Genomic DNA, 26,902 nt, shown 5'->3' with positions numbered 1-26,902 from the left:
ACAAGCAGTCAAACAGATTAACATTGACCTCGTACACACTGGTTGTCACTTCACGTTTTAGTGCTTTATGCTGTTTTTTTACACACATACTGCAAGAGTAAAAATGCTTTCTAATACAAAATTCAGTTTGGCAAAATGCAGGTATTGACAACCGCATTTACACAAACGGCATATTGTGTACATAACCTAGAAGGGGGAAAAAGTCTTCTGCATGTGCTGAACAAGAAAAATCCAACAATAAACCAAAACAATTCAATGGCTTTACCTCAAAGATCCAAATATTGGGACGGGCACCTTCCCAATTTAATAACACCAAAAACATAACCATAAACGGTTAAGCGGTATGCAGCCACACAAATGTGTCAAACACAACGCCAGGATGGTGGTTTATTGAAAAAGGTTAGTGGCAGTGCAGCAAGAGAATTTTAAATTCATTTAGTATTTTAATTTGAATAAAAATCAAGGGATTCCTCTTATTTATATTTTTGTGCTTTATAGGGGGTCTGGAACCACCCCAGACCCCCCCTCAATTCACACACTGCCACTATGTATAAAAACAATGCTATATAGGTTACAATAATTTAAGTGACTGATCATTATTACACAGAGTAATATTAATTAATGTAAATATTGTACTCGGTCACATGAATCGGGAAGAGAAAACCGATGTAATTTTTGTGGCTTGAACTCAAGCAATTTTTGTACAAAATCACACAACACAATATTCAGTGAATCTTAAACTATCAACAAATTTTTACAAATTGTTACAAATGCAAAGAAGCATTTATAAAGCATTGCAATATTAGTGCAAAAGGTTGTGGGTTTAATTCCCATGGAAAACATACTATTAAATGTATATCTCGCAATCCACTGTAATCTGACAAATACATACAAATTAGGATCGAAAAGCTTAGGAATTTTAGAAACATTCCAATTCGGAAACTTAAGGAATTAATGGAAATTATTTGTACATTTTGGCTAATCTATACAAAATGTATTACATAAAACATTAGCTTCCTCTCTCAGCATCTGACTCGTCTTCATCCAAGTGCACCAATAAGAATTCCTGGAATTTTGAACCTCTAATACAAAAACATGTCATGCTTCTTTATATTTAGATACGCAAATCTTTTTATAAGATTCACCCTAGACTAGACTGCATTAAACTAAGTGGTTAAAATCTGCTCATCTAATCTTAAGTCAAAACATTTTGAACGGAAATAATTTTGCTTTAAAGTTAACCCCAGTATAATCTCCATGAAGAATCTCACACCTAACTCTGAAAATGACACCATTGTCTGGTTATGAATATGACCGCAGACTAAAGATATTAACTCCTGGTGTAGGGACATTACTGTGAAAGGCCAAAAGTATAACGCTCAATATTCAATTCAATTCAATTTTATTTATATAGCGCTTTTCACAATTTGGTAATTGTGTCAAAGCAGCTTTACATTAATAGAAGCAGTGAAAAGCACAGAAAATCGACAGATAGCACAACATAATACACGATAGCACAAGCAGCTAAATTTGCTGCGGCTATAAATCAACATTAAAGCGAATGTATTACTAATGTAACGTATAGAAGTTAAGCCCAAGAAGGCTGCCTCCCCGGGTTGGAAAACCCCCTAGGAGAAAAAAAGAAAAACCCGGAGTTTTTAGCCGGGGAAGTAAAAAAGTCCTAGGAGGGAAAAACCCTTGGGAGATATATATATATAAATTGAAACGGATAAGGAGATTAAGCGGGTTCTGCCGGTGGTCATTGGTCAGACAATATGGCCGCTCTAGCACATGCACAGAATAAGCGGATGAATATTAAAAATCTGCTTATGATAGAAACCTGTTTTCATGCATTTACATGTAAACGCAGTTTTATTGATTTGCATGGAATTTGGAGATTTCTCAAATACGTCACCACCTATAGTGCATATAGTCGTTCAAAAAGCCGATGGTAAATATGTCTTAATTTATACTGTAGTATCTCTTCTCATGTCTGCAGAAGCCGTAAATTAAAGTTTTTTTCACAGTTTTTCTGTCAACTGCTTGAGTCGAGTGCATACTTTTATTGGTTACTTTGTGCTTACGTCCATGTGTGACGTTTATATTTCGCACACGTGACATGCGCACATGGACAAAACTCAGATAAAGCCGGTTAAGGTGTTTACATGCAACGCAAACTCATGGTAATGAGCAAATAACTACCTGTGCCGATTGTTTTTGCTGTTTATGGGGTATCCCCGTTTATTGTCGTGAAATACTTGTCAACCTTTGTGCAAGCTGGAAAAAGTGTTTTGCAGTATCGCTTATAAAAAGTGATGCGAGGTTTTTGGTCGGAAATGTTGCATTGTGACCAAAATGATCTTAGAGATAGTGATCTTCACCCGGTAAGGTAGATAGGACTCGGTTTCATGACTAAAATAGATATCTGGAGGCGTTAGACATATAGCCATAGAGTATGATATTTCCTGTACTTTGATGCGACCCCACTCACCTAGAAGGCTCGGATCAGCTCGCACCATCTTCTGCTTCTTTTTCTTCTTGCCTGATGTGACGGTCTCGAACCGCTGCTGCTGCTGTTGTTGTTGATGATGATGATGATCCTGCTGTAACACTTGAGTCATTCCCCAAAGAGACTCCTAAGAGACAAACACGTGACATCAGCAAGACTGACATGATCACACACAGCGGTACACAAGTCTACAAAAACACACCTGTTGTTTCTGCTGCTGGCCTTGCTGAGGTATTTGCTGGTTAGCGTTCTGTTTGGCACGGCGCTCCAGAAACTGTTTGGCAAAGTCCTTGGCCTGAGGCGTGTCACCCAGGTAGGCTCGCACGTAGTCGTGGACCTCGTACGGAGAATCCACTTCCTTCAGGAACGACGCAAATGTCGGGACTGTGATCAGAGGAGATCCATTACAATAAAGGACTTGAACTTATACATTCATGCATTTGGCAGATGTGTTTATGCAAAGAGACATACAATGCATTTAGGCTACACATTTTAACAGTATGCTCTTCTTTCAGAATCAGACCCCATTACCTTAAACTTGCTAGCGCTATGTACTTTCAACTGAGCTACAGCAAGTTACATCTATAAAGTGCACCTATTATGCCCATTTTACAAGATGTAATGTAAGTCTCAGCTATGCCCATACAGATTATTTATGGGTGGGGCTTTATCAGTGTGACCTCGCATTGATAAGAGAATAAAAATGGCGTGTCTTAAGGGCCGTCCACATTATAACGATAACTATAGTTTTACAAATCTTTTTTATTAAAGAGAATAGCGGAGTTAACACCACAACTATAACGATACAATAAACAATATCGTTGGTAGGGCTGTTGCGATTATGAAATTTGTGAAAATTAATTGCCTGTTTTAGGGCTTTGACGTTTAATTCTCATACGTTTTTTTGTTTGTTAATGAAATAATTTTTCACACATTGTTGTGATTATTTGATTTAAATCTTTTGCAAGGTTTACCTGGCAGTAAATATTAACACGCATAACACGCATTTAAAAAGTCATTATTTAATGAATATATATTTTCAAAAACTGAAAAACAACTCTCTAAATTTGAAATTGCCGTTTTGAAAATGTATGTTTTACTTTGCAATTCATACTGCTTATCAAAGTTTTGCAGCATTTCTTTAAATGCATTTTATCCGCTGTATTAAATGGTTTGCAATGTATCATGTCAGTCAAGGAGTGCCATTATATACTGTCTCATTTATACAGGCGCTGCAGCTCCCCCTTGTGTTTTTTATAGAGAAATGCAATAATTGCGGTGATTTGCCATCATCCCGATGAGGTCAAACAATTGCGGTGAGACGATTATTTAATTGTGACAGCCCTAATTGTTGAGATCACTTTCTGAGAGATTTTCCACACCTGATGAACGTTAAACCATTGACAGCCAATCAAATCTATTTGAATATTAAGTGAACGCGTGCTTGAAATGACAGTGGAGCTCATTGCTGAGGTCTATAACATAAAATTACATCAGGTATCCAGCGCTGATGCAGTTGCTGTGAAATTCACTACATTATGCTTTTAATTCTACTACATTAACTACACCAAAATGTAAGTGATTACACAAACTATTAGATTCACTATTTAGAGTTACGCAAAACGCAGCGAGTTGAAGACATCTGCTGGTTACATGCTGTGTAAATGAAACAAAAACAGCATATTTACATATTCAGGGACGTGTAAACAATTGCAAAAGTTTTTACAAGAAATATTCAATATTAACTCTTTCACAGCCATTACGAGATATCTCGTCAATTAAGAGAAAACGCCTCCCTGCCAATGACGAGAATTTCCGGCTTTCCGCAATACCGCTATTATCCACCAGTTATCCACTTCCGCAACTTATACAACCCGGAAGTAGCGCCTCACGTGAAAGAGAAAGAACTCCGTGTATATTTTAAAGATCGCTCTGCATCTGATCTCTATGAAAAGTCCGTCACAAAAATGGAATTATCTCAGCCTTTTGCTCAAAATTGGGTGTTTTTGAAGAAACCTACCCATCTACCCATATTTGAGAGGTGATAAAAAGAGAACTAATGAAGGTACGATGAAACGTTTTTTTTTTAAAGCAAAGGGTCTGTTCTTTCATTTGATATATTGTTTGTTTATATATTTAAAGAAGAACATTTTCTGCAAGGCATTAAACTTTTATGAAAATCATGAAAAATGCTGGAGCTGGCTGCCAACTTAAAAAAAAGACACTGGCGGGGAAAGAGTTAATGGCAAGTGATTTGCGTGCGTGCCGTGCACGAATTAGCATAAATTTGTTGTTATCGTTCGGTGATGTGGACGACAATATAGTTATCCTTATAGTTATCGTTATAATGTGAATGGCCCTTAATAAGACTGCTTTAGTTTAACAGGGATTTAAAAAAAAGAATTGCGTGGATTTTTTTTTATTTTAGGGTGGTTGTGTTCCCTTTTTCAAATAGATTTCGTCATGTTACAAGGTATTAACTCTTTACCAGTTATTGACGAGGTATCTCGTCAATTAAGAGAAAATGCTTTCCTGGCAATGACGAGTTTTTACGGCAATCCGTATTTCCACTATTATCCACCAGGTGGCACTCTTACCCAACTTATAAAACCTTGAAGTATCCACTCGGGCCAAACAGTAAAAACTCTGTGTATGTTTTCATCATCGCTCTAAATCTGATCTCCATCAAAAGTTCTTCACAAAAATGCAATTTTGCTCAAAATTTAGTATTTTTAAAGAAACCTACCCATATTTGAGAAGTGATAAAAAGAGAAAGCAGTGGGCCTGTTCTTTCATTTAATATATTGTATGGTTAAATATTTATAGAAGAATATTTTTCTCAAGGCCAATAAACTTTAGCAAAACTCATTAAAAATGAGCTGGCTGGCAACTTCCCCCAGTGTTTTTTTTTTTTGAAGTTAAAATCAAAATATGCATTGCTGACAAGCAAATGCAGACAGACATGCTTTAAAAGCATGCAACTAAAATCATTTTTATTGGGTGCATAAGTGCAGGAATTTTTTTGAAAAACGTTAATTTCCCACGATACAACTCCTTTAGTCATTGCATATCGTAATATCTACTACCGCTTGTTGCAAAAAGAGTGAACACAACATCTTGATAAGGCAATGGCAAGGAGGGCAGAGGTTTGCAGAGGAAATTACACGAATATCTTTTGATCACTTTGAGATTGTTTGGTGTCATGACTTACCATCGAGATTATTGGCAGTGTTGAGCGTGTGTAAAGTCTGTTCACACCACTGCATGAAGCCGTCCTGATTCTTATTGGCTCCCTGGAACAGTTTCAGTAGCTTCTCCTCTTCCTCCACCTTCTTACTGGCTTTACCACTGCTGCTATTACTGAACCATGAGGGTGGAGAGGAAGACATTATTACAAACACAAACTAGAAACATCACAGAAGTTTGCTTACTACACAAAAAAAGTTCAGTGCACAGTGTTATGCTGACTGCTGATGTGCAGGTCGTCTCATAACCCGCGAGTTGGGTAAAAAATTCGTACTTTCTTTGCAGGGGGGTCATTAAAATCAAAATCTGTTTATGTTGCTTGCAATTCCCTGTAGCCTTTATTTAATATTTTATTATGGTTCTTGATAAAAAGTTACAATACAAGGCCTATGTAGCAACGTAACTTGCATAATGTCCCCAAACCTTTGGCTTCATGTCACGAAAGCGCCAAGCAGCTCCCACGCGGGAGAAATTAAGTTCGAGGAATTAACAACATTAAAAATAATAAGGTTAAGCTGCTAAATCTAATGTTTGGAAGCGGTTCTCAGAAATAGTTGCAACAAACGTTGCTTAGGATAATGAAAAATATTTTCGTTTACAGGGCGATGTAATCTAATGGCTGTTTCCAAGGACTTTTAAGCTGAAACGAAGCCCGTTTCCATTTACATTACAAATGCCTGTATAGAAGGTCTATTTAATGATTGCGGGGTGGGTTGTAAAAATAGATACAGTGGTGCAGATGGGCGGAGGACAGGCCAAATTATTTCATAAACGCAGTACCTGAGTGTTGGAAAAACCTCAACCTGCGCATCACTAATGCTGACTGGAGACAGAAATACATTTTTGTAAGAACTGTTTAAACCCCTGAATTCATTTTCAGTAACACTTTTTACTTTGTGGGGACACTTTTCTACCCACGTAAGACACAGATTGCTGCCAGTTTTAATAAATGCATGAACTAACCTTTTAGGTGCAGTTTCCCATAAAGGGCTCATCCTACTCACAGTCTAATGGTGCTTTTTCATTGCATAGTACCCCACGGTTTAGGTCAAGTCAGGTCAGCTCACCTCACTTTGGCTTGGTTAGCTTTTCCATTGAGTTTAGTATCACTTCAGAGTGGGAGGGATTATAGGCGTTGCGTTAAATTTGCGCTGCCTACTGCTGTGACATCATACACATGTCGTTGAAATTCTATACGTTCACATACATTCATTTATTTCTCAGTCCGCCACAAAATCTAAATTGACCACCACAAATAAATGTTTGCACATCGCGTTTATCACTACAGCTGTCTCACATTGTACAAACACCCGTGGTGGCAGTCGATGCGCTCCGCTGAGCCTGATTTCAGTTGCAAAATGACATATATGCCTCAGTCACGAATGCGCCACCATAAACCGAAAGTCTGGGAAACATTGATATGGTGTTCCTGATTTTCACATTTGATTTGCCCCATATTTTCACATGATATTTTATTTTCACCAAGACGTGTACTCCCCCCTCCTTTGATTGCCCCGCCCCCAGTTAATCGAGTACTCATTTTTCAGAACTATGGATTATTCGAAATGAAAATGACATACATGCACATCCCTACCTCTTAACATACATCAGTGCTGTTGTTTTGTCTTGAGATGAACACCTGTAATGCTTTGGTAAGGTTTGCTTGTAAAAACTACTTAGCGTAGCTAAGCTGCGTTTTTTTTCATAACTTGGCTGGTGCTGCGTCTTATAGTCACGTGCGCCTTGTAATTCAGTATGAATTAAATTTTACATTTATAAGGCAAGAGACATCATTACCGTCTACAACCGCGAGAGTCCGCCATATGCTGCTTCTGTATTTATGTAATTCAATGGATTCTGTTGTGTGGAATGACGAGTATGCGAACTTCACACTAGTTGGCTTGTTCGGTTAATTTAGCCTATTCAATCTTCTAGGTAAGTTCTGTATGCTATGGTTTATCGTTTAAATAACTGATAATATTACTTTAAAGTACAGACATCTATTCAGCCTGCTGTTCTGTCTGCTATTGTTCAGTTGAATAACTTGCCTTTCCAGATTAAATGTCTGTTCTTCGGCTGGGATCATGTGAAATAATTTTCTAAATAAACGTGACATAGTCCACTGCGACTTATATATGTTGTTTTGTCTGAATGATGCATTTTTGAATGATGCGGCTTATAGTCCGGAAAGTCCGGTAAATGTCCTAATATAACTAAGGCCTAGACCTGGATTAATCTAAACCCTGTCCTAGAAACTGGCCCATATACTCTATAAAATGTAATAATTATGGATGTTACTTGTTGTACAACCTAACACTGAGTAAACCACTTAACAAATGCACTGCCAAAAACATTAACTCGTTGACAGTGCTCTACTAACTACTATAAAATATTGTGATTTACTTACACATTAGCAAAACATTCAACATTGAACGGCTGACAGCTATGAACTAAAAGTAAAACTAGACCAAGTTTCACAAAATGTTTTGTACTGTATGTTAATATGACATAAAACAGGAAATAAATGTTTCGACTAATATGAAGATTCTGGTCACAGTTTTGGTTAACTTGGTAAGACTGCTGTGCATTGCGAGTAGAGGTGGTGGTTTACTGATGTTAGCGTTGCTCTTGTTTTTCTGGTTGTGGCTCTTGCGTGTGGCCGGAGGTGGAGTTGTCTCCTTTACAGCCTCATCCCAAAAGCCAAAATTAGAGTTCTGAGTATCACCCCAAACACTGCTGTCAGTACTCCACTGTGACCCGATATTATTGATCGAACCCCACACGGATGAATTGAGGGTCTAGAAAGTTAAAAGAAAAAAAAACTATTAGTGTTGGGCGATATTTCCCTTTAGTGAGATCGTCCTATCGTCAGCCTATAAGATTACCAAGCGCGGGGTAATCGTTTACATTATGAAAAAAACAATCCCATTAGAAAATTAATAGCAATGTCGTATGAGCTTTTAAATGACCTAAAATCTTAAATTAAAACGTTATGAACACTATGGCTCACCGCTCGGTTCTGTGTTCGGTTTTGTTGCGTAACCGTCGTGTGTTGCTGCTGTGGCTGCGGCTGTTCTTTGCGTTGCTTCATCTGCTGCGCCTCTTCTCTCTGAATCTCCAGCAGAGATTTGGTAGCGGGCGGCTGCTTGGTCAGTCCCCCCCAACCTGAGAGCTTCGCCTGGGGCTGCATCTGTTGCTGCTGCTGCTGGCTCTTCTGCAGTTCCTGCTGCTGTCGTCTTTGCTGCAGACAAAATAATGAAAACAAGTCAGAAATTGTGACAAAAAAAACAGATGACACAAAGTCAAACACTAGGGATGGGCATTTATGTCATTTTTTAATTTCGATTAATCCATAGGTCTAAAGAACGAGTACTCGATTAACTGGGGGTGGGGCAATCAAAGGGGCGGGGCGTATACGTCATGGTGAAAATGATTTTTTTAAATTAAAAACACTCAAATAAATCTTAATTTTGAAGAAACTATGACAGAACAATGAACACATACTAATTCTTAATTAATTAAATATTTTTAACAGAAACCCCTAACAGGAAAAGCATGAAAGTGATGAAGTGAAACTAAAGGGTTAATAAGCACAAACTGAAGCACTTTCAATAAGAAGCACTCTACATAATATTAAGCCTTTATACAACATAAATGGATTATACAACATATATCTGCACAAAATGCAAGACTTCAACTACGGTAAGTTTTCAACTAAGTTATGTACAGAAAGTTTAACTCCCGTTGTGGATGTGCACCATTTACAGCGCGCTTTGAACACGTCCAGTCAAAGCTTCATGACATTAAGCAGCTTTAAGTCTTTTGCTATCATTTTAGCGATTAGCTGTGTCGTGTCGTCCCCTTACCTGTTCTCAGTCAAGATGTAATGTTAATGCTCGTATGGCTCTCTGGTATCTCTTGGCATTTGATGTTTAAATATAAGATGATAACCCATCGAACTTTTGACGGCGCTGTACATTTTGCACCTGACCGACTGTATTTCCTTAAATCACGGCATCCTATTAAACCATAGTGCCTCAGTGATGTGAGGGTTGGGCCGGCTTCACGGGATCGGCGAGATCGGTGGGTTGCCGCGTGACGGGGTTTGTTTTTGAATCATGCATGGTAATGTTATGTCATAAGCCGGTCTGCGTAGCTCAACAAGACGTCAAACACGCATCTCCAGACCCAGTCTTTACTACCACAGGCGCTTGTAACGCTAACCAGACATCCATATGCCGCCATAACCACAATAAATAAATAAATAAATAAACTAGGGCTGCACGATTCGGAGAAAAAATCTAATTGCGATTTTTCTGATCAAAATTGCGATTTGCGATTTAAAGTGCGATTCATTAGTGTATACAATAAAAGAGGTACATCCAGGTTTGTTGTGGTGGTTTTAATAGCACCAAAGAAAGATGCTGTGCTACTGTTTATTTAAAACCTCTTAAACATTGTGCCAAGTTGTCTGCAGGACTTTGCTCTTCTGCAGACAAACTTTTTTTTTAATCTAAGAACATTAAAAAAATACAATTTACATTTTTTTTTTGAAAGTTTTATTTAAAATAACATATAGGCCAATGTATTTTTGCTGTCACTACAACAATGCATCTGACAAGCAAATGTTTAGTTGTTCTTTTAATCATAAGACGATACTCATCATGTTTTACTTTTCAGGCATCTGTAATAAATGTAAATATATTAGTTATTAGAATCTATGATTTAACATAAGCAAAAAATACAAATAAAAGACTGCACAGTCCTCACTGTAGGATTTTAAATGTGGAGCTGCAGAAGCTTGTTCAGTTAAGAGTAAGGAGTGATTTTAATTTTTGGTGTGTAATAAACATTTCTGACACAGAAAGCACCAGGTTACTGTCACTTTAAGACACAAGACAGCTTTAAAACTGCTCTGCTTCAATATAGCCTACTGATAAACATCCAGCTGTTTATGTTCAATTAGACAAGAAAGAAAACTTAAGTTTAGTGATCACGCGTGTGCTGACTGCTCTCTCTGTGTGCGCGCTTCATGAACCCTCATGCCTGTAAATATTCAAAGCGGTGCAGATGTGCGCGTGCAAGAAAGTATAATGTACCTGTTTCGTCTGCTGTGTTCCGGGCTTTAATGAAACCTGCTTATAGTCTGATGAGGCGCTTGTCATTGTTTGCGATGCATGACGAGAAACGGACGTATATACACCTTTCTTTAAGTCCAACATTACACAAAAGGGAAATGTTTTCGCGCATTTCTGTCCTTTCATTTGCCGGTTAATGAGTTATAATGCGTTTTTAAAATGACTGAATCCAAAATCTGCCAACTTCATGACATTCCGCGTTGTGCAGTTAATTCCATTTGTATGCATTTCGCGATTCTGTCCGTGTTTTCCGCATCGCGGAAATCATTTGGCCGTACACTTTGTTGAGGAGTTGAACTGCTGCTCGCGCTCGTGTTTTCCAAATGGTGTGATGACGTGTAGTCAGCACCTCAGTGTTCATGCACTCTATTGGTCTAAACTGCATCAAACGTAAAATGCGCATGAAGCGAACTGTCAAAAACTGCGTACTAGATGATTGTTATATTTAATAGTTTTGAATCGAAATAATCGCATTTCTTGCGATTCGAAAATCGCATCCATTCACATCGCGATTTCGGTTTAAAAACGATTAATCGTGCAGCCCTAAAATAAACCCACATGATCATCGTTTTCGTGATCGATCATCGATGCCACGTTCGAGTACTCGAGCAATCGAGCACTCGTGCCCATCCCTATCAAACACTCTAAAAATTTCTTTACTATTAATCCGATCTTCTAGTCCTGCACAAAAAAAATCCTCTTCATTACTGTGTCTTAAGAAAACTTGCAACGATGCTCGCAACAAAAGCAGCACTAATTTACTAACACAACTTATGTTAAGCAGAGGATGCACGTGTGCTTGCTTGGTCAAGACTGATAGGAGCATGACAGAGACAAAGCGCTTCTGTCTTACAAAACGCTTTTGTTAACCCCTGAAGACCTGATTTTTCAGGTGTTTAACAAAATGAATTTTTTTGCTATTTTCGGCCAAATAATTTTGGTTCCCAAACATTCGGTGCATCTTTAATATATTGTAAATAATATATTGTAATATAACGATTTAAATCTCATTTTATGTAACATTGCTGGTCATGAATAAATACATAAGTCCTGAGCAGCTAAACTAAAACTCAGATAAGAGAATGGACATCTAGATACAGTGAAGTCTGGAATTACTCTGATGAAAATAATCGACAAGGAAATACAATAGATTCCAACTATCGATGCAGATTAATCAGCAAAAAAGATGAATTGATCGACCTCTAATATTGACCTCTATTTAGTAAAGAGCTATTTAAAGGTACAGAAGTAACTATTTCAGTGAGTCAGCATCTTTAAAAACGACAACTGTTTTCAGCACAACAAATAAAGCACTAACTAAAAAGTCAACATAAAGAATATAATGCCAATATAATACTAATATTGTTTATTAGTATCTCTCTGTCTGTTCTCTCTCTCTCTCTCTCTCTCTCCCTCTCTCTCTCTTTACCTTTGACTCCGATAAGGCATGTGCCTTTATTTGTATTTATGTCTTGTATTTTTGTGTCTCCTTGTCTATATATGTAAAGTCCAGTTGCTCAATAACTATTGGTTACTCTTGTATCCACGTTCCATATCACTACTACCTTTCAGCTTAACCGCAAGCAAAAACGCTGGGAAACATGTAATGTACATCCTCCCAATATTGACAAGCAAAAACACCCATGCCTTATTACCTCATACAAACCCATCTATCCCTCTCTCCCTTTCTCAACTCTCTCTTTCTCTTTATTATTTTATATGTCTCTTAACTCATTTATACGAGCTAGCTCACTACTTTGACAAATCTGACATACATGCAACCACTTAACCTAATAACATGGAATGTACGCGGCTTTCGTAACCAAACCAAAAGACTTAAAGTAATCAATCACCTAATAAAACTGAGGGCTGATATTTGCTTTCTTCAAGAAACACATTTAACAGACACAGAATTGCAATATCTCAACTTTAAACAATTTGACAAAATATACTCTTCAACATTTAACAGCAAACAAAGAGGCATCTCCATTTTAATAAATAAAGATATTCACTTTTCACTTAACCAATCTATTATGGACCCAGACGGTAGATTCATCATTATTAATGCAATTATAAACCACACAACATTTACATTGGCAAACATTTATGGCCCTAACAATGATGATCCATCTTTCTTCCACAATTTCTTCTCAATACTATCAAATTCAAACAACCTCATCATAGCAGGAGACTTCAATACAGTCATCAATCCCACAATTGACCGCTCAAGCTCTTCTGGCAACTTAAGAAATTGGCACTCCACTGACATAATAAAGCAATATATGGAGGACTACGGCCTTAGCGACAGTTGGAGAATGAGGAACCCCTCTTTAAGAGAATATTCATACTTTTCTACAGTTCACCAATGTTCATCTAGACTCGACTTATTCATCATCAGCAATTCACTAATAACCAAGATATCAGATAATAAAATCTACCCAATTGTAATTAGTGATCACGCCCCTGTCTCTCTGTCCATAAATACCCAAACACAGGCTAAAACTTCAACTCGATGGCGCTTCAATACCTCACTTTTAGAAGACCCCAACTTTACAACCCTTATAAGGCGAGAGTGGGCATTCTTTCTGGAAATGAACGACTCTCCAGACACCTCACCTTCACTGCTATGGGAAACTGGTAAAGCCGTAATCCGAGGGAAAATTATATCATACTCTTCATATATGAAAAAACAGCAACAACAATTGGAAAATACATTAGAACAAAAAATCAAACTCCTAACAAATGAAATATCTCACCATCCCAGTGAACCCAAACAGAAGGAATTAAAAGAACTCAAAACACAAATTGATGATATCATACAGAAAAGAACACAATTTCAAATTCAGCAACTAAAATATAATGGTTTTCAATACAATAACAAAGCAAACAGTAAATACCTAGCAAATCTACTACAATACAAGAAGGAGAAATCAATCATCCCAGCCATCTTGGACACCACAGGAAATATTAACCAAAACTCACAGGATATAAATAATATATTTAGAAATTTTTATAGCAATCTCTATTCCCCCACTCACCAACCTACTCAATCGGAAATCGACATTTTTTTGAACAGTCTGACATTGCCAAAATTAACTTTAGAACAAACCAACATTCTAGACGCACCCCTAAGCATTAATGAACTTACTAAAGCACTCAATAAAATTCCTAGCAATAAATCTCCCGGGCCAGATGGACTACCAGCTGAATTTTACAGACACTTTTGGGACATATTATCACCACTTTTTACCAGAGTAATTATAGAAATAAAAAAGTCATCCACTATACCCACACACATGAATACAGCAGCCATGACATTACTACTAAAACCCAACAAAGATCCATCTCATCCCTCAAGTTACCGACCTCTCTCATTATTAAATACTGATTTGAAAATTATCACCAAAGCATTAGCAACCAGAATAGAAACAGTCACCCCCACACTCATTCATCCAGATCAGACAGGTTTCATAAAAAATAGACACGCTACAGATAATGTCCGTAGACTTTTTAATTTATTTAATATATCACAAGAAAGACAACAGAAAACAATTATCATTTCACTTGACGCAGAAAAAGCCTTCGATAAGGTAAACTGGGCATTTTTATTCAATACACTTCACAAGTTTGGTTTTGGAGAGTCGTTCATTCACTGTAGGGCTGCACGATTACAGGAAAAATGATGATCACGATTGTTTTGCTCAAACTTTTGATCACGATTAAAAATACGATCATTCTTTTATTGAAGAACTTTTATTTTTTTATTTTATTACACTTTACAGCCATGTATAAAATATTATATACATTTTATAGGCCTATATTATAAAATATTTTATTGTTTTGTAATATCCACAGCTCCCATTCTCTTAGATCTTTTTAAAACATTTAAAATAATTCTGCAATATTCCGCATAGATTTTGCAAAAGAAATCCGCATAAATAACTAAAATAACTCCTTACACACACAGATTCCTTACAGCTGTACTACTATTGCAGCAATTAAAGCAGTTCAGTTTTAACTGTCAAAATTATAAAATCTTATATTATATATTATCTTTTATTTATTTTAGAGCCTTTTTTGTTTGTTAAATTAAGGTTTTTGATAACCAAGCGGTGTCCGACAGCTAACGTCATGTTGACGTCTTGTTTGATCAAATGGGCCTCTCAAATCAACACTTCACTTGCCTACAATAACATCTATATAAAATATATATTTTCAGCATATAACAATGTTAGTTTAAATGTTTATTATCAACACACTATTTTTAAAAAAGCGGAGCTCTGTTGCTCGCAGGCGCGACAAGCTGCAGAAAAATAATGAATCAAAGCAAAACGAAATAAACATGAAACGAAATTAACATGCAGGTTGCCTTACCTTACACATTCGCTATGCATCAGTCTTTTATATAGATTATGCGCAGTATTTAAGGTTTTAATTCAGTTCTCCATATTCCCCGATGCGCTGAATGTCCTGCTGCTGGCGGAGACGCTAAACACTGTTGCAACAGGTGCATGTTAATGTGCAGGTTAAATGTCTTTCTTTTACAATTTATTAATGTCTCAACGTTTCTTTTAATTAATTATATTAAAATATAAAAAGGAGGAAAAGCCTAAAAAATCAAGAGGCCTGTAATGTTAAAATTGATCCGAAACGCGACCCGAGGGGCGTAAAAAGGCTGAAATGCAGGGCTCTAATATATATTTATATCAAATTAGAATTAAACTGAAATAAAAACAAAACATTTTGGAATAAAAAATGCCTATGATATGCCTTTTATGTGGCAATAATTTTTTTTAAACCCCTTGCTGCTCACGGTGCTTATTGGAAACATATCCTTGGCTAACTTACATTATACGCGATCCGTTATTGTTGTTTGTGTCGTGGATGTCGGGATTTTTTTATTGTTTGCGGCTTGTGTCTTCAGCTATTGAAACTCTTGATATTTCACGTTTGGACGGAACAGGAGCACAGTTTGCACAAGATTCGTAACTTACCTGATCAACATCACTTTCCTCAAATCCGAAATATCCAAACAATGGAGTAGGCCAATATGACCCTTTTTGGGCATTAAACATACATATTTCTGCACTTTCTTCTTGTTGCTTCTTCTTGTAAATCTTGTGATGCTAACGTATTTCTACCATAACACAGACTGCGCTTGCAAAGAAACACTCCGTTTACTCTGACTCTGCCCATAACAAACACATTGCTTGATTCTAGACCGTCTGCTTTGTGCTTGGTCTTTGCACATTAATCGCGACGATTGTCATTAATTAATCGTGGGGCACGCATATCGTTATCATGATAAACATACGATTAATCGTGCAGCCCTAATTCACTGGATTAAAATACTGCATTCATCACCCAGGGCCACCATCACCACCAACGGAATTACTTCACAGAGTTTCACACTACATCAGGGCACCAGACAGGGATGTCCTCTCTCGCCCTCCCTCTTTGCCATTTTTATTGAACCTCTCGCAGCAGCAATACGACAAAACACCATAATCGAAGGAATTCAGGTAGACAATGTACAACACAAAATCAGTTTATATGCAGATGATCTTTTACTATATCTACAGAACCCACGAGTGTCACTTCAAGAAACTTTTAATATTATCAGTAGATTCTCACTTGTCTCACATTACACTATCAATTGGAACAAGTCAATTTTACTACCACTATCAGATGATGCATGGGATTCTGGAGCTCAGGACCCCTCCCTCCAGCTTCACACAGGCAACATCAAGTACCTAGGGATTCAGATTTCCCCCAGGCTGTCAGAGCTTTTCACTCTCAACTACACTCCTCTCCTTAAGAAAATTGAAGACGAATATAAACGCTGGTCTAAACATCCACTAACATTAATCGGAAGAATAGCCGCTGTAAAGATGAAAACCCTACCTCAGATTAACTACCTTTTTTCTATGATCCCTGTCACTCCTACAGATAAATGGTTCAAAACTCTTAATTCTTTAACAACACAATTTTATTGGAAAAATAAAAAACCCAGAATTTCACTCTCAACACTACAAAATAAAAAATCACATGGGGGGCTTGAGGCTCCAAACTTCCATCATTACTTCCTGGCAAATCAATTACAGTATTTAGTTAAATGGATCAATATACACAAGTACAATTACCCATGGCTAGAATTGGAACAAAACCAATGCATAAATATCCCAATTTCAGATCTCCCCTTCCTCTCACAATCAATTAAGAAATCCAACCTCTTCCAAAGCATTACTATACAATCAACTCTGACAGCCTGGTGGAAAATAAATCAAATCACAAAATCATCACTAGAATTAAATAAGTTTACCCCACTTTGGCACAACCCAGAATTCAAGATTCAAAATAAACCTCTTTTTTCCCCGACATGGGCACAAAAAGGAATCACACATCTTCACCATGTATTTGAGAACCACCACTTCATGTCATTTGACACACTCACACAGAAATATGGGGTTGGGAAAGAACAATTTCTTCAATATCAACAACTTAGACTTAGAATTAAACACAAAACCAGACTTATCAACAACACATTACAACCATCTCAACTTATAGAAGAACTTATGAAAATTAATACCTTCAAAAAATTAACCTCCCACTGATATCCCACCAAAACACAACAATAACACTCCCAACAACCAAATGGGAAGCTGACTTGGCCTTATCTTCCAACCCTGAGTACTGGGAACAAATCTGCAGGAACACATTTTTCATTACCAATAACACAAACCTGCAGCTTATACAATATAAAGTCATCCACAGAACTCACATCACCCAAAGTAAAATGTTTAAAATGGGCCTACACAACACCAATATTTGTTCACAATGCACTTTAGGTAGGATAGATGACTATTTACACGCCATGTGGCAATGCCAGCCAGTTCAATTATTTTGGGTTACAGTCACTGAGACATTATCCACCGTCCTGAGTCACAGAATCCCATTATCTCCAACACCCTGTCTCATTGGCGACATTTCTGAAATCCATATCCCCCAAAAATACTGGAATCCATTGCTCGTCTCTCTAGCTGTCGCTAAGAAAGTAGTTCTCCAAAACTGGAAATCAAAGAAATCTTGCAACATCAATCATTGGATAAATTTAATTTCTGAACACATTTCAATAGAGAAATATAATGCACGCAGATGGAAGCAGATATCAGCCTTTGAAGACATCTGGTCCCCATTTCTATCATTTCTTAACACAAAAACATAGCTACAAGCCGTGTACATTACCAATCACACATCTCTCTCTTCTATTATGTAATTTTATTTATTTTATCTCTATAGGCATACATTATTTAAATTCATGCATAACATGTTTTTTCCAACCCTCTTTAAACCCATTTCTGCTTAAATACTCTAACTGTGACTAACGAACGTGAACCTCAAGATCATTCTATTCAACCAGCAATAATAATGTCTCACTGCAACTGTATTGTCCTTTTGTAATTTGTCTGTTATTTTGTTGTATGTATGTTATGTGTTACACTTTTACGTGGTGCTTAATCCCCCTCCCCTTATGTGCACTGTAAATAAGTATTCCTATTTTCCGTACTGTAAAAAATTTTACTTTATATTGAAAAAAAAAAAAAGTTGTCCTCCGAGGAGGGGGGGTGGTGGCGGGCCAAAAAAAAAAAAAAATAAATAATATAATGCCACTTAAAGACAGAATATGACTCCTGTAAATAAACTGATGAACGGGAATCATTGTCGAAGATGATGCTCACTATGCATCTCAATGAATTGAAGTGAAATGCAGCTACTTTCAAATGCCGGAGGGCGCTCTCGTGGAGAAACTCAACATGCAACTTCGGGGGGGGGGGGGGAAATATGAAAATACCTGAAAAGGTTTGAAGAACAGCAATATAAATATATGCTTAAAGGCGGGGTGCATGATCTCTGAAAGCCAATGTTGACATTTAAAATCACCTATACAAACATGCCCCTAGCTCAATATCTGGACCTTCATTTGATAGACCCACCCCACACATATGTAACCCAGGCAACGATGTCGGTAAGTATACATGCCCCTTACTACTGATTGATTACAAGTGTGTTTTCTCGGAACACTTCCCTTTTCCAAAGCGTTTTTTAAAAATGATGCACCCCGACTTTAAGCATATATTTATATTGCTGTTCTTCAAAACTTTTCAGGTCTTTTCATGATAATAAAGAATATTTATAATGATTGTATTTGCTTTTTTAAATGCACATCATAAACGACTCAAACTCTCAGTGATTTTAGATTGATAAGGACTTGCAGATCAAAAGCCGTAGTAAATGAAATAGCTGTGCATAATATCGGCTATGTGATAGACCGATATATCGGCCGGCCGATATATCGGGCCGATATTAGCGAGTTTTATGTGTATCGGCATCGGCCGATACATGGCTGCTGTGTTTGCCGATTTTTCCGGCATAATTTACAGACAGAGTGCTGGAACCCGCAAGCGATTGCAGGTCATGTGACTAAAAACAACCAACCTTTTCACGACAACATTGAAAGCTCGGCTTAACTGCTGATCATAGCTGAACAAAGTGGGGTTTTTTTCATCTCTATGGGGCGGTTTCCTGGACAGGGATTAGACTAGTCCTAGACTACAATAAATGTAAGAACTGTGCAAACTAATAACATCTCTTTTTAAAACATGCCATTTTTTACATAATTTTTATGATGTAAATTGAGTGAGCAAAACCAGTATTGGCTCCAAATATCGGCTCAAGAAAATCGGCAGCCTGTATCGGTCATCGGCTAAGGCTGATGAAACAAAAATCAGTATCGGCACTGAAAAATCCATATCGGTCGATCCCTAATATCGGCTTTGCGATTCAGAATTGTTTTCGCCCACGTATTATTAGTGTATATCGGCATTTGTCGTCCCATCCCTAATTGTCATCCTCACCTCCTCTAGTGCTTGCCGCTCTCTTTCCTCCTCCAGTTTCTGAATCTCGGCGAGCGATAGAGCGTTCTGAGATTGTGAGAGCGCGTGTGCTGTGGCTGACTGTTGACCCCATTTAGAAGATGAAGGGAGCTGAGAAAGATACACAAAACATTAATGCAAAATAGAAATCACTCGTAATTTGGGCATGGTACAGAATCATACACCATGTTCATATATATGGTGTAAATAAATAATTTAAGCAACTAACTTATATTACAAGCATTTCACTGTTTAACTTGTTTTTATACTAGTTTTATATTTTTAAATATGTACACTTTAAATTTGAATTTTTAAAAGCTGACAAAGACTCCCAAGTTTATATATCCCTTTTACCACCTTAAAGGCGAGGTGCATGACAAAAGTCAAAGCAGCCGCTCATCGTCACATTTTTGGAAAGGTGCGCCCTCAGCGCTAGGCATAGCATGCGTAGTACATCGTAAGCAGAAGTTTAAATAAGGCTTAACTCCCGTCAGAGAGTCAGTGTCTTTAATGATTGTTATACAATATCTAATCATCAGAAATAAGAAAAGCTTTAAACTCTGCCTTGTGTTTGAATCCTCAGGCCATTTTCATCTCACTCATTTTGAACCAATATTAACACACCATCAATAGAGTCAGATTCACATTAAGAATAATCCAGAATAATCTCATTGTAATCCAGTTTGGTAAACCTCTCGCTGTGCACCAAACCAAATCCACATAATCAATCAACTTCTTTCCACTGTTGCCACAATTCAAAGAAACGAAACTTCTGAATCTGTTGCATTAAATGCGGAGGGAAGTTTTACCTTCATTTGTGCGAGCTGCTGTTGCTGCTGCTGTTGTTGCAGTCTGCGCAGAGCCTCCTGCTGCTGTTGCCGCTGCCTCTGCAGCTCCTGCTGCTTCTGCACCTCCTGCTCCCTCCTCTTCTGCTCCTCCTGCTGCTGTCTCGCCAGTGCTGCAGCGGCCGCCGCAGCCGCTTCCTCCTCCTGACGCTTCTCCTCCTCAAGCCGCCGCAGAGCTTCCAGCTCTTCCTGTTTCCTGCGCTCCTCCTCCTGCTGCTTTTAAGGAACAAACAACAGATAAATAAAAATATTAATGACTGTTCTACAAAACCAGAAGTAAAACATTTCCCATAAAGGCAATACGAGATGGCAAAGACAGTTTGAAAGGTCAAGTACAGATGCAGGTAAACGTTCACACCTGTTTGCGGAGGAATTCTTCCCTTTGTCTTCTCTCTTCCTCTTCTCTCCTTCTTTCCTCCAGCCGGCGGAGCGCCTCCTCTTGAGCTAACCTTTCCTCCTCTTCTTTCTTCCGCCGGGCCGCCTCCTCCTGCTCCCGCTGTCTCTGGAGAGCCTCCTCCTACAAAAACACACATAGTGCATTAACAAAACAGAGAACATGAGTGCTTCTCAATTCTCGTTTCCTTTCCTCGCTTCCTTTTCTTGCATCTTACCTCCACCCTTCTAGGATGCAAGTGAGGAAAGACGCGAGAACGGATGAGACGAAGCATTAAGTGAAATTGCATCATGCCTCACTCTCTTATTCTCTATTATCAAGTGCATTAAAACCCAAAATATTTAACAAGAAAAATAAAGTTAAATAAACACTTGAGTGAGAGTTCATAGTCTTACTACATTAAAATAAAGACATTCGGAAAAAGTGCTGTAAAATTAATAAATGCGTCTACTCTATATATGAATATTAAATATATATACTGTCTAAAACAAGCCATTCATTTAATGATTAATATATTTATGTGTTTAAAGACGTGACAATGTAAAGGGGGAAAAAATGCATATGTGCGCCAAAAATTTATGTTGCCGGCCCACGCACATATATGCATACATACATACATACATAGAACAGTTTAACATTTTAACCTTTTTAAAAGAAGCCATTTTCGGCTTCTGTTTCGGTTTTCGGCCAAGTGAATCCTAAATTTCGGTTTTTGGCCCGGAACTTTAATTTCGGTGCATTACTAAGTGGACGGCATGGAGTGATGTTTCTTCAGGCTCCGGCGTGAATATAAATGACAAGCACTTCAACCTCGTTTTCATCACTCCGTGTCAAAAAAGCAGATTTAAGTCCGTATTTTGTCTCTTCTAAAGTTCGGTAAAAACACATAATGAGCATAAAATCTTGTTTAAAAATCTGTTTTATAACGAGAATCTCTCTTTCATCTTCTCTTTCTTTTCTTTACAAGTTACTAATAAATTAATTTATTGCATTTAACTTAATTAACCAGCAGAATCACAGAACTAAAAAACACTAATTACACAATAACAGATTTTTAAAAAAATGCATTAAAAAATAAGGGAAATTTACTATTAAAAGGCTGTTTGTGGTTTGTTATGCATTACATTTCCCAATCCGAAGGCTGTAGCCTCCGAAGGGTCCCATTTCTAGGCTGCATACGTGACAAAGACTGTCTTATTTCAGAATATTAACTTTTAAATTAACTTTAAAATATTGATTATTATTCTTAGTTAATCATTAATTGATTTGCGAATGTAATGCTCAGTTAACTTAAATAAACCAGGCTTGATGATGTATGCATCAGCCTGCCTATGCAACCTCCGGAGGCCACACCCTTCGGATTGAGAAACGGCCTAAAGGGCTCTGATTCTACAGCTATTCATTTAAGCGTAACTCCTGAAGCATTTGCGCTATCAAAAAAGTTTGAATTGTTCCTAAAAGAAGACAATTACGCTTTTTGGAAATATATGGTTTATTACAGTTCTTTCTTGCTTTCCGTCAGCCAATCGCTGCTGTTTGTTGAGAGCTGAAGGGGAATCACTTTAGGTTCGAGTGCATTGCAGCAGAGAGCAATATTAAAGTCTAAAATATAAAACTAAAGTTGACACGCTGTTGGTGGCTCGTGACTCGACGGCCCGACTTTTTAAGTTGATGTCCAATAAAGCAGTATTGACTTTTTTTCCCCGCTTCTGGGTCCTCTATGTTTCAGAACCTGGCAAATACTCATGTAAGCCATGGGCTAACTTAGTTGGTTAAATTACCCCCCAAAAGATTTTTCCTTATACAAAACTAAATTTAAGAATCGTTTTTCACCAAACCCGCAGCAAACAGTCAGTTCACAACACCTGAAATATAGCTTATGGCACAATTTGCGTGGATAATGACAAAGTGCGGGACGTTTCTTTTTAGAGACCCACCATCATACACTCTCTGCCTCCGTTACTGATTAGTTAGTTCTTCAGCGTTTTAAATTACCATTTTATTTTCTGCGGACAACGCTTTTCGAGAATAAACGGAGGTAAGACATTTAAGACTTGGGTAAATAAAATTTAAGACCTAGGATTAAAAATCTGGGTGTTTTTAAGACTTTTTAAGGCCTTAAATTTAACATTCTGAATTGTAGACTTTTTAAGACCTGATAATCATTAAAACAGAAGGCATTCCTTTTTTTTATCGCAGTATGCAGACCATGTAATCATTTTAACCGCATGCATACCGCACTAACTAAAGTGAGCTTGTGTTTCTGTTTAAAATTCATTTTAAACTTGACATTAGGAAGTTTTGTAAGAAAATCTGTAAACACTACTTGCTGTCAGCAGTCTGACTTCATCCAGAAACAGCTCAAATAACGTAAAATTTTCATAATATTTCTGTCTTCATATGTAAACACTTTTAAATCTAGATTAAAAACACATCTGTTTAACTCTGCATTAACTGAATGAGCACTGTGCTGCTTCACACTGACTGCACTTTTAACTCAAGTCACTTTTATATTTTTAACATGTTAAACTTTTCATTAAAATGACATTTATTTTCTTTAATTGTTATTTTAAATTCTCATGTATCTTTGTTTTTACTGTGATTTTATCGTGTATCTCTTATTTTTACATTTTCTATTTTCTCTTTTATATATATATTTTTTCTCATTTCTATGTAAAGCACTTTGAATGACCTCTGTGTATGAAATGTGCTATACAAATAAACTTGCCTTGCCTTCATAACACCGGATAACATAATGAATGTTGTTAAAATAAAAACTGCATGTAAACAGAAGTCAAGAGGTTAACTTCAGTCATGCACACATCTTACTACTCTCGTTATTGGTAATAATCGCATTATTGGTATTCATGTTAACGTAGTCATTGTCTGAGATGGGGTTTTTCTTTTCTGCTGACCTGTTTTCGGCGTGCCAGCTCTTCTTCTTCTAAACGTTTCCGCTCCTCCTCCTGTCGGGCACGTAAAGCCTCTTCCAGTCGTTTCTTCTCCTCCTCTTCCCGTTTAGCTCGAAGCTCCGCCTCACGTCTTTCAATCTCCAGCTTCATAGCAGAAAATGACACAGATTAAACAATTTGCATGCTTACATTCCTAAAGAAACCAACATTAGGAAAAACATAAAATGAGAGGTAAGATGACCTGTATTGTATACTGACTTCAAAGCAAATTAAATTCAGGTCACAACTTCTCAAGTTGTGCAAGTAAACCCCCAACCCCACATTGTTTGATTTACATAAGAAATGTCTAACATCTCGCTTACCTTCATAGCTTTGGCTTTCTCCATTTGTTGCATCTGTTCAATGGAAGACACCTGAGCCATGGAGTCCATTGGAAGGTCCCACACGCTACTCCCATCCCAAGCTAAAACACACAAACACTTTTACACGTCTGTACTGTGCTTGACACAATAATGAAATCTTAAATATTCTTAAATATGAAAAATGTTAATATTTAATAAAACCTGGAAGCTTTTTCATGTGGCTCAAAAGGTAAGTACTTAATGCCAACAGTAAAACATTATTCAACACATATTCTTTAGAAAAGAGACTGATGATTTTTAGGCTCCATATCTAGAACCAAAAATATCACAAACGTGAGGATATTTTATTTTTGTCTGCATGCTGAGCTGTTAAAAGTGAACAGAACACTTGTAAATGCGTGTCTTCTAGATGTGCCTTGATAAGGCATCAGTTGAATGTAAACGTAACACGGACGTCAGATGTTCTAGTTCTGCTTAAGTGACAATTATTCAGCTGAGTCAAACCCTTCACAGACGGGGTACACGCCACAAGACTGTGTGAGTCATATTCAAAACTCAACGATTGGTCTGTTACTGTAAGTGAGAGTAGGAAAGCAGCAAGCCAGACACGCACCAGACGACCAATGAGACCACAGTACTTTCATCTTCATTTAAACGTGATTAGTCAGTTCTAGACATGAAACATTTCCAAAGTAAAGGGAAACGGTCACAAGGAAATTGAAAGTCTTAACATTTAAAGAGACAAGTGACATTATATACTCAATGTGCTCTGAAACTTGCAAAAACAGGTCCCAAGTAACGATCCATACAAAATGTGTGGCAGTAAAAAGAGACAAGAATCCATCTTTCATTATTCTGGAAATGTGTTATTGGTCATGACGTACTGCTGGGAGCGGCCGGCTGCAGGTTTGGAGCACAGGAGGCCTGGGTCGAAGGGTTCTGTAATTCCCACACAGATCCTGAATCTGGAACCGACATGGAACGCGTGACGGGAGGTAAGAGGCTCTGTTGCGGCTCTGGAGTTCTGCATACAAATCACAAATGTGAAATAACATCACAGCCGATACGCTACTCAAAACACACAACCACAAGCTACAGTGATAACATTATTCATTAATTTGTGAATCTCCCCACCAGTGTGGTTAAGAGTTATGTAAGAGTGATGTTGCACCTTATTTTGAGGGCTTGATGAAGGAGAAGGTTTAACTGCTGCTGTTGTTGTGTGGGAGGAGGAGGGGGCGCACTTAAAACCTTCTGCTGAGCCAAAGCCTGAGCGTACTGTTGCCTACAGAATAAAAGAGGGAGTGAAGTTGAATAGCATCACAATTACACACAATTATGCTAATAAAAAGTAACTTTCACATTGAAATTGAGTGAGACAAAGATCAAGTGAGAAAAAAATTAAAGAAAGAGAGAGAGAGAGAGAGAGAGAGAGAGAGAGAGAGAGAGAGAGAGAGAACAGAAAACAGAAACAGCTTGACAAAGAGTGAGACAGATTGACACAGACAAAGTGACAGAGTGAGACAACATAAAAGAGAGTGAGACAGAAAAACAGAGACAGCTTGACAGGGAATGAGACCGCATAAAAAGTGAGTCAGAGTGACAGCTTGACAGAGAGTGAGACAGCTTGACAGAGAGTGAGACAGCTTGACAGAGAGTGAGACAGCTTGACACAGCTTGACAGAGAGTGAGACGGCTTAAAAGAGTGAGACAGCGTGACAGCTTGACAGAGAGTGAGACAGAAAAACAGAGACAGCTTGACAGAGAGTGAGACAGAAAAACTTACAGCCTGACAGAGAGTGAGACAGCTTGACAGAGAGTTGGACAGCATAAAAAAGAGTGAGATAGAGTGACAAGAGACAAAGAGTGAGACAGTGTGACACAGAAAAACAGCTTGACAGAGAGTGAGAAAACAGAGACAAAGTTTAAAAAGAGTGAGACCGTGACAAAGAAAACTGGGATCGCTTGACAGAGAGTGCGACAGCATAAAAAGAGTGAGACAGTGACACAGACAAAGTGACAGAGTGAGACATCGTAAAAGAGTGAGACAGAAAAACAGACAGCTTGACAGAGAGTGAGACAGCTTGACAGAGAGTGAGACGACATAAAAAAGAGTGAGACAGAGTGACAGCTTGACAGAGTGAGAAAACAGAGACAAAGTTAAAAAAAGTGAGACAGTGACAAAGAAAACTGGGATAGCTTGACAGCAAGTGAGACAGCTTAAAAAGAGTGAGACAGAGTCACAGGGACAAAGTGACAGAGTGAGACACATAAAAGAGTGAGACAGAAAAACAGACAGCTTGACAGAGTGAGACAGTGTATAAGAGAACAAGACAGCTTGACAGAGAGTGAGACAGTGTATAAGAGAACAAGACAGCTTGACAGAGAGTGAGACAGTGTAAAAGAGTGAGACAGAAAAACAGAGACAGCTTGACAGAGAGTGAGACAAAGTGACACAGACAAAGTGACAGAGTGAAACAGCATAAAAAAAGAACAAGACAGCGTAAAAGAGAGTGAGACAGCATAAAAGAGAGTGAGATAGAGTGACACAGACAAAGTGACA

At 37.7% G+C, this 26,902-nt stretch overlaps 2 protein-coding genes across 4 annotated transcripts in view; one reads left to right on the top strand and one right to left on the bottom strand.

Moving 5' to 3' along the window:
* The window catches only part of LOC141349067 (tripartite motif-containing protein 16-like protein), a 267,698-nt gene that overhangs the window by 82,358 nt on the left and 158,438 nt on the right, over positions 1-26,902 (top strand). The window lies entirely within an intron of this gene.
* The window catches only part of LOC141349031 (GRB10-interacting GYF protein 2-like), a 48,233-nt gene that overhangs the window by 1,149 nt on the left and 20,182 nt on the right, over positions 1-26,902 (bottom strand). For 2 of the 3 annotated variants that reach the window (XM_073857360.1, XM_073857370.1), the window contains exons 17-28: positions 25,511-25,624; positions 25,224-25,363; positions 24,340-24,440; positions 23,981-24,121; positions 21,030-21,188; positions 20,636-20,887; positions 19,809-19,937; positions 8,766-8,996; positions 8,370-8,553; positions 5,721-5,873; positions 2,712-2,893; positions 2,492-2,636 (exon numbers count right to left, since the gene is read on the bottom strand). In XM_073857360.1, the coding sequence (XP_073713461.1) occupies positions 2,492-2,636; positions 2,712-2,893; positions 5,721-5,873; positions 8,370-8,553; positions 8,766-8,996; positions 19,809-19,937; positions 20,636-20,887; positions 21,030-21,188; positions 23,981-24,121; positions 24,340-24,440; positions 25,224-25,363; positions 25,511-25,624 (1,931 nt within the window). The remainder of the gene's footprint in view (positions 1-2,491; positions 2,637-2,711; positions 2,894-5,720; positions 5,874-8,369; positions 8,554-8,765; positions 8,997-19,808; positions 19,938-20,635; positions 20,888-21,029; positions 21,189-23,980; positions 24,122-24,339; positions 24,441-25,223; positions 25,364-25,510; positions 25,625-26,902) is intronic. The other variant, XM_073857362.1, reaches the window with a different exon arrangement.

Source organism: Misgurnus anguillicaudatus, chromosome 2, assembly GCF_027580225.2.
Source record: "Misgurnus anguillicaudatus chromosome 2, ASM2758022v2, whole genome shotgun sequence".
Lineage (NCBI taxonomy): Eukaryota > Metazoa > Chordata > Actinopteri > Cypriniformes > Cobitidae > Misgurnus > Misgurnus anguillicaudatus.
Note: the sequence above shows the minus strand (reverse complement) of the source record. Positions and strands in the feature narration are given on the sequence as shown.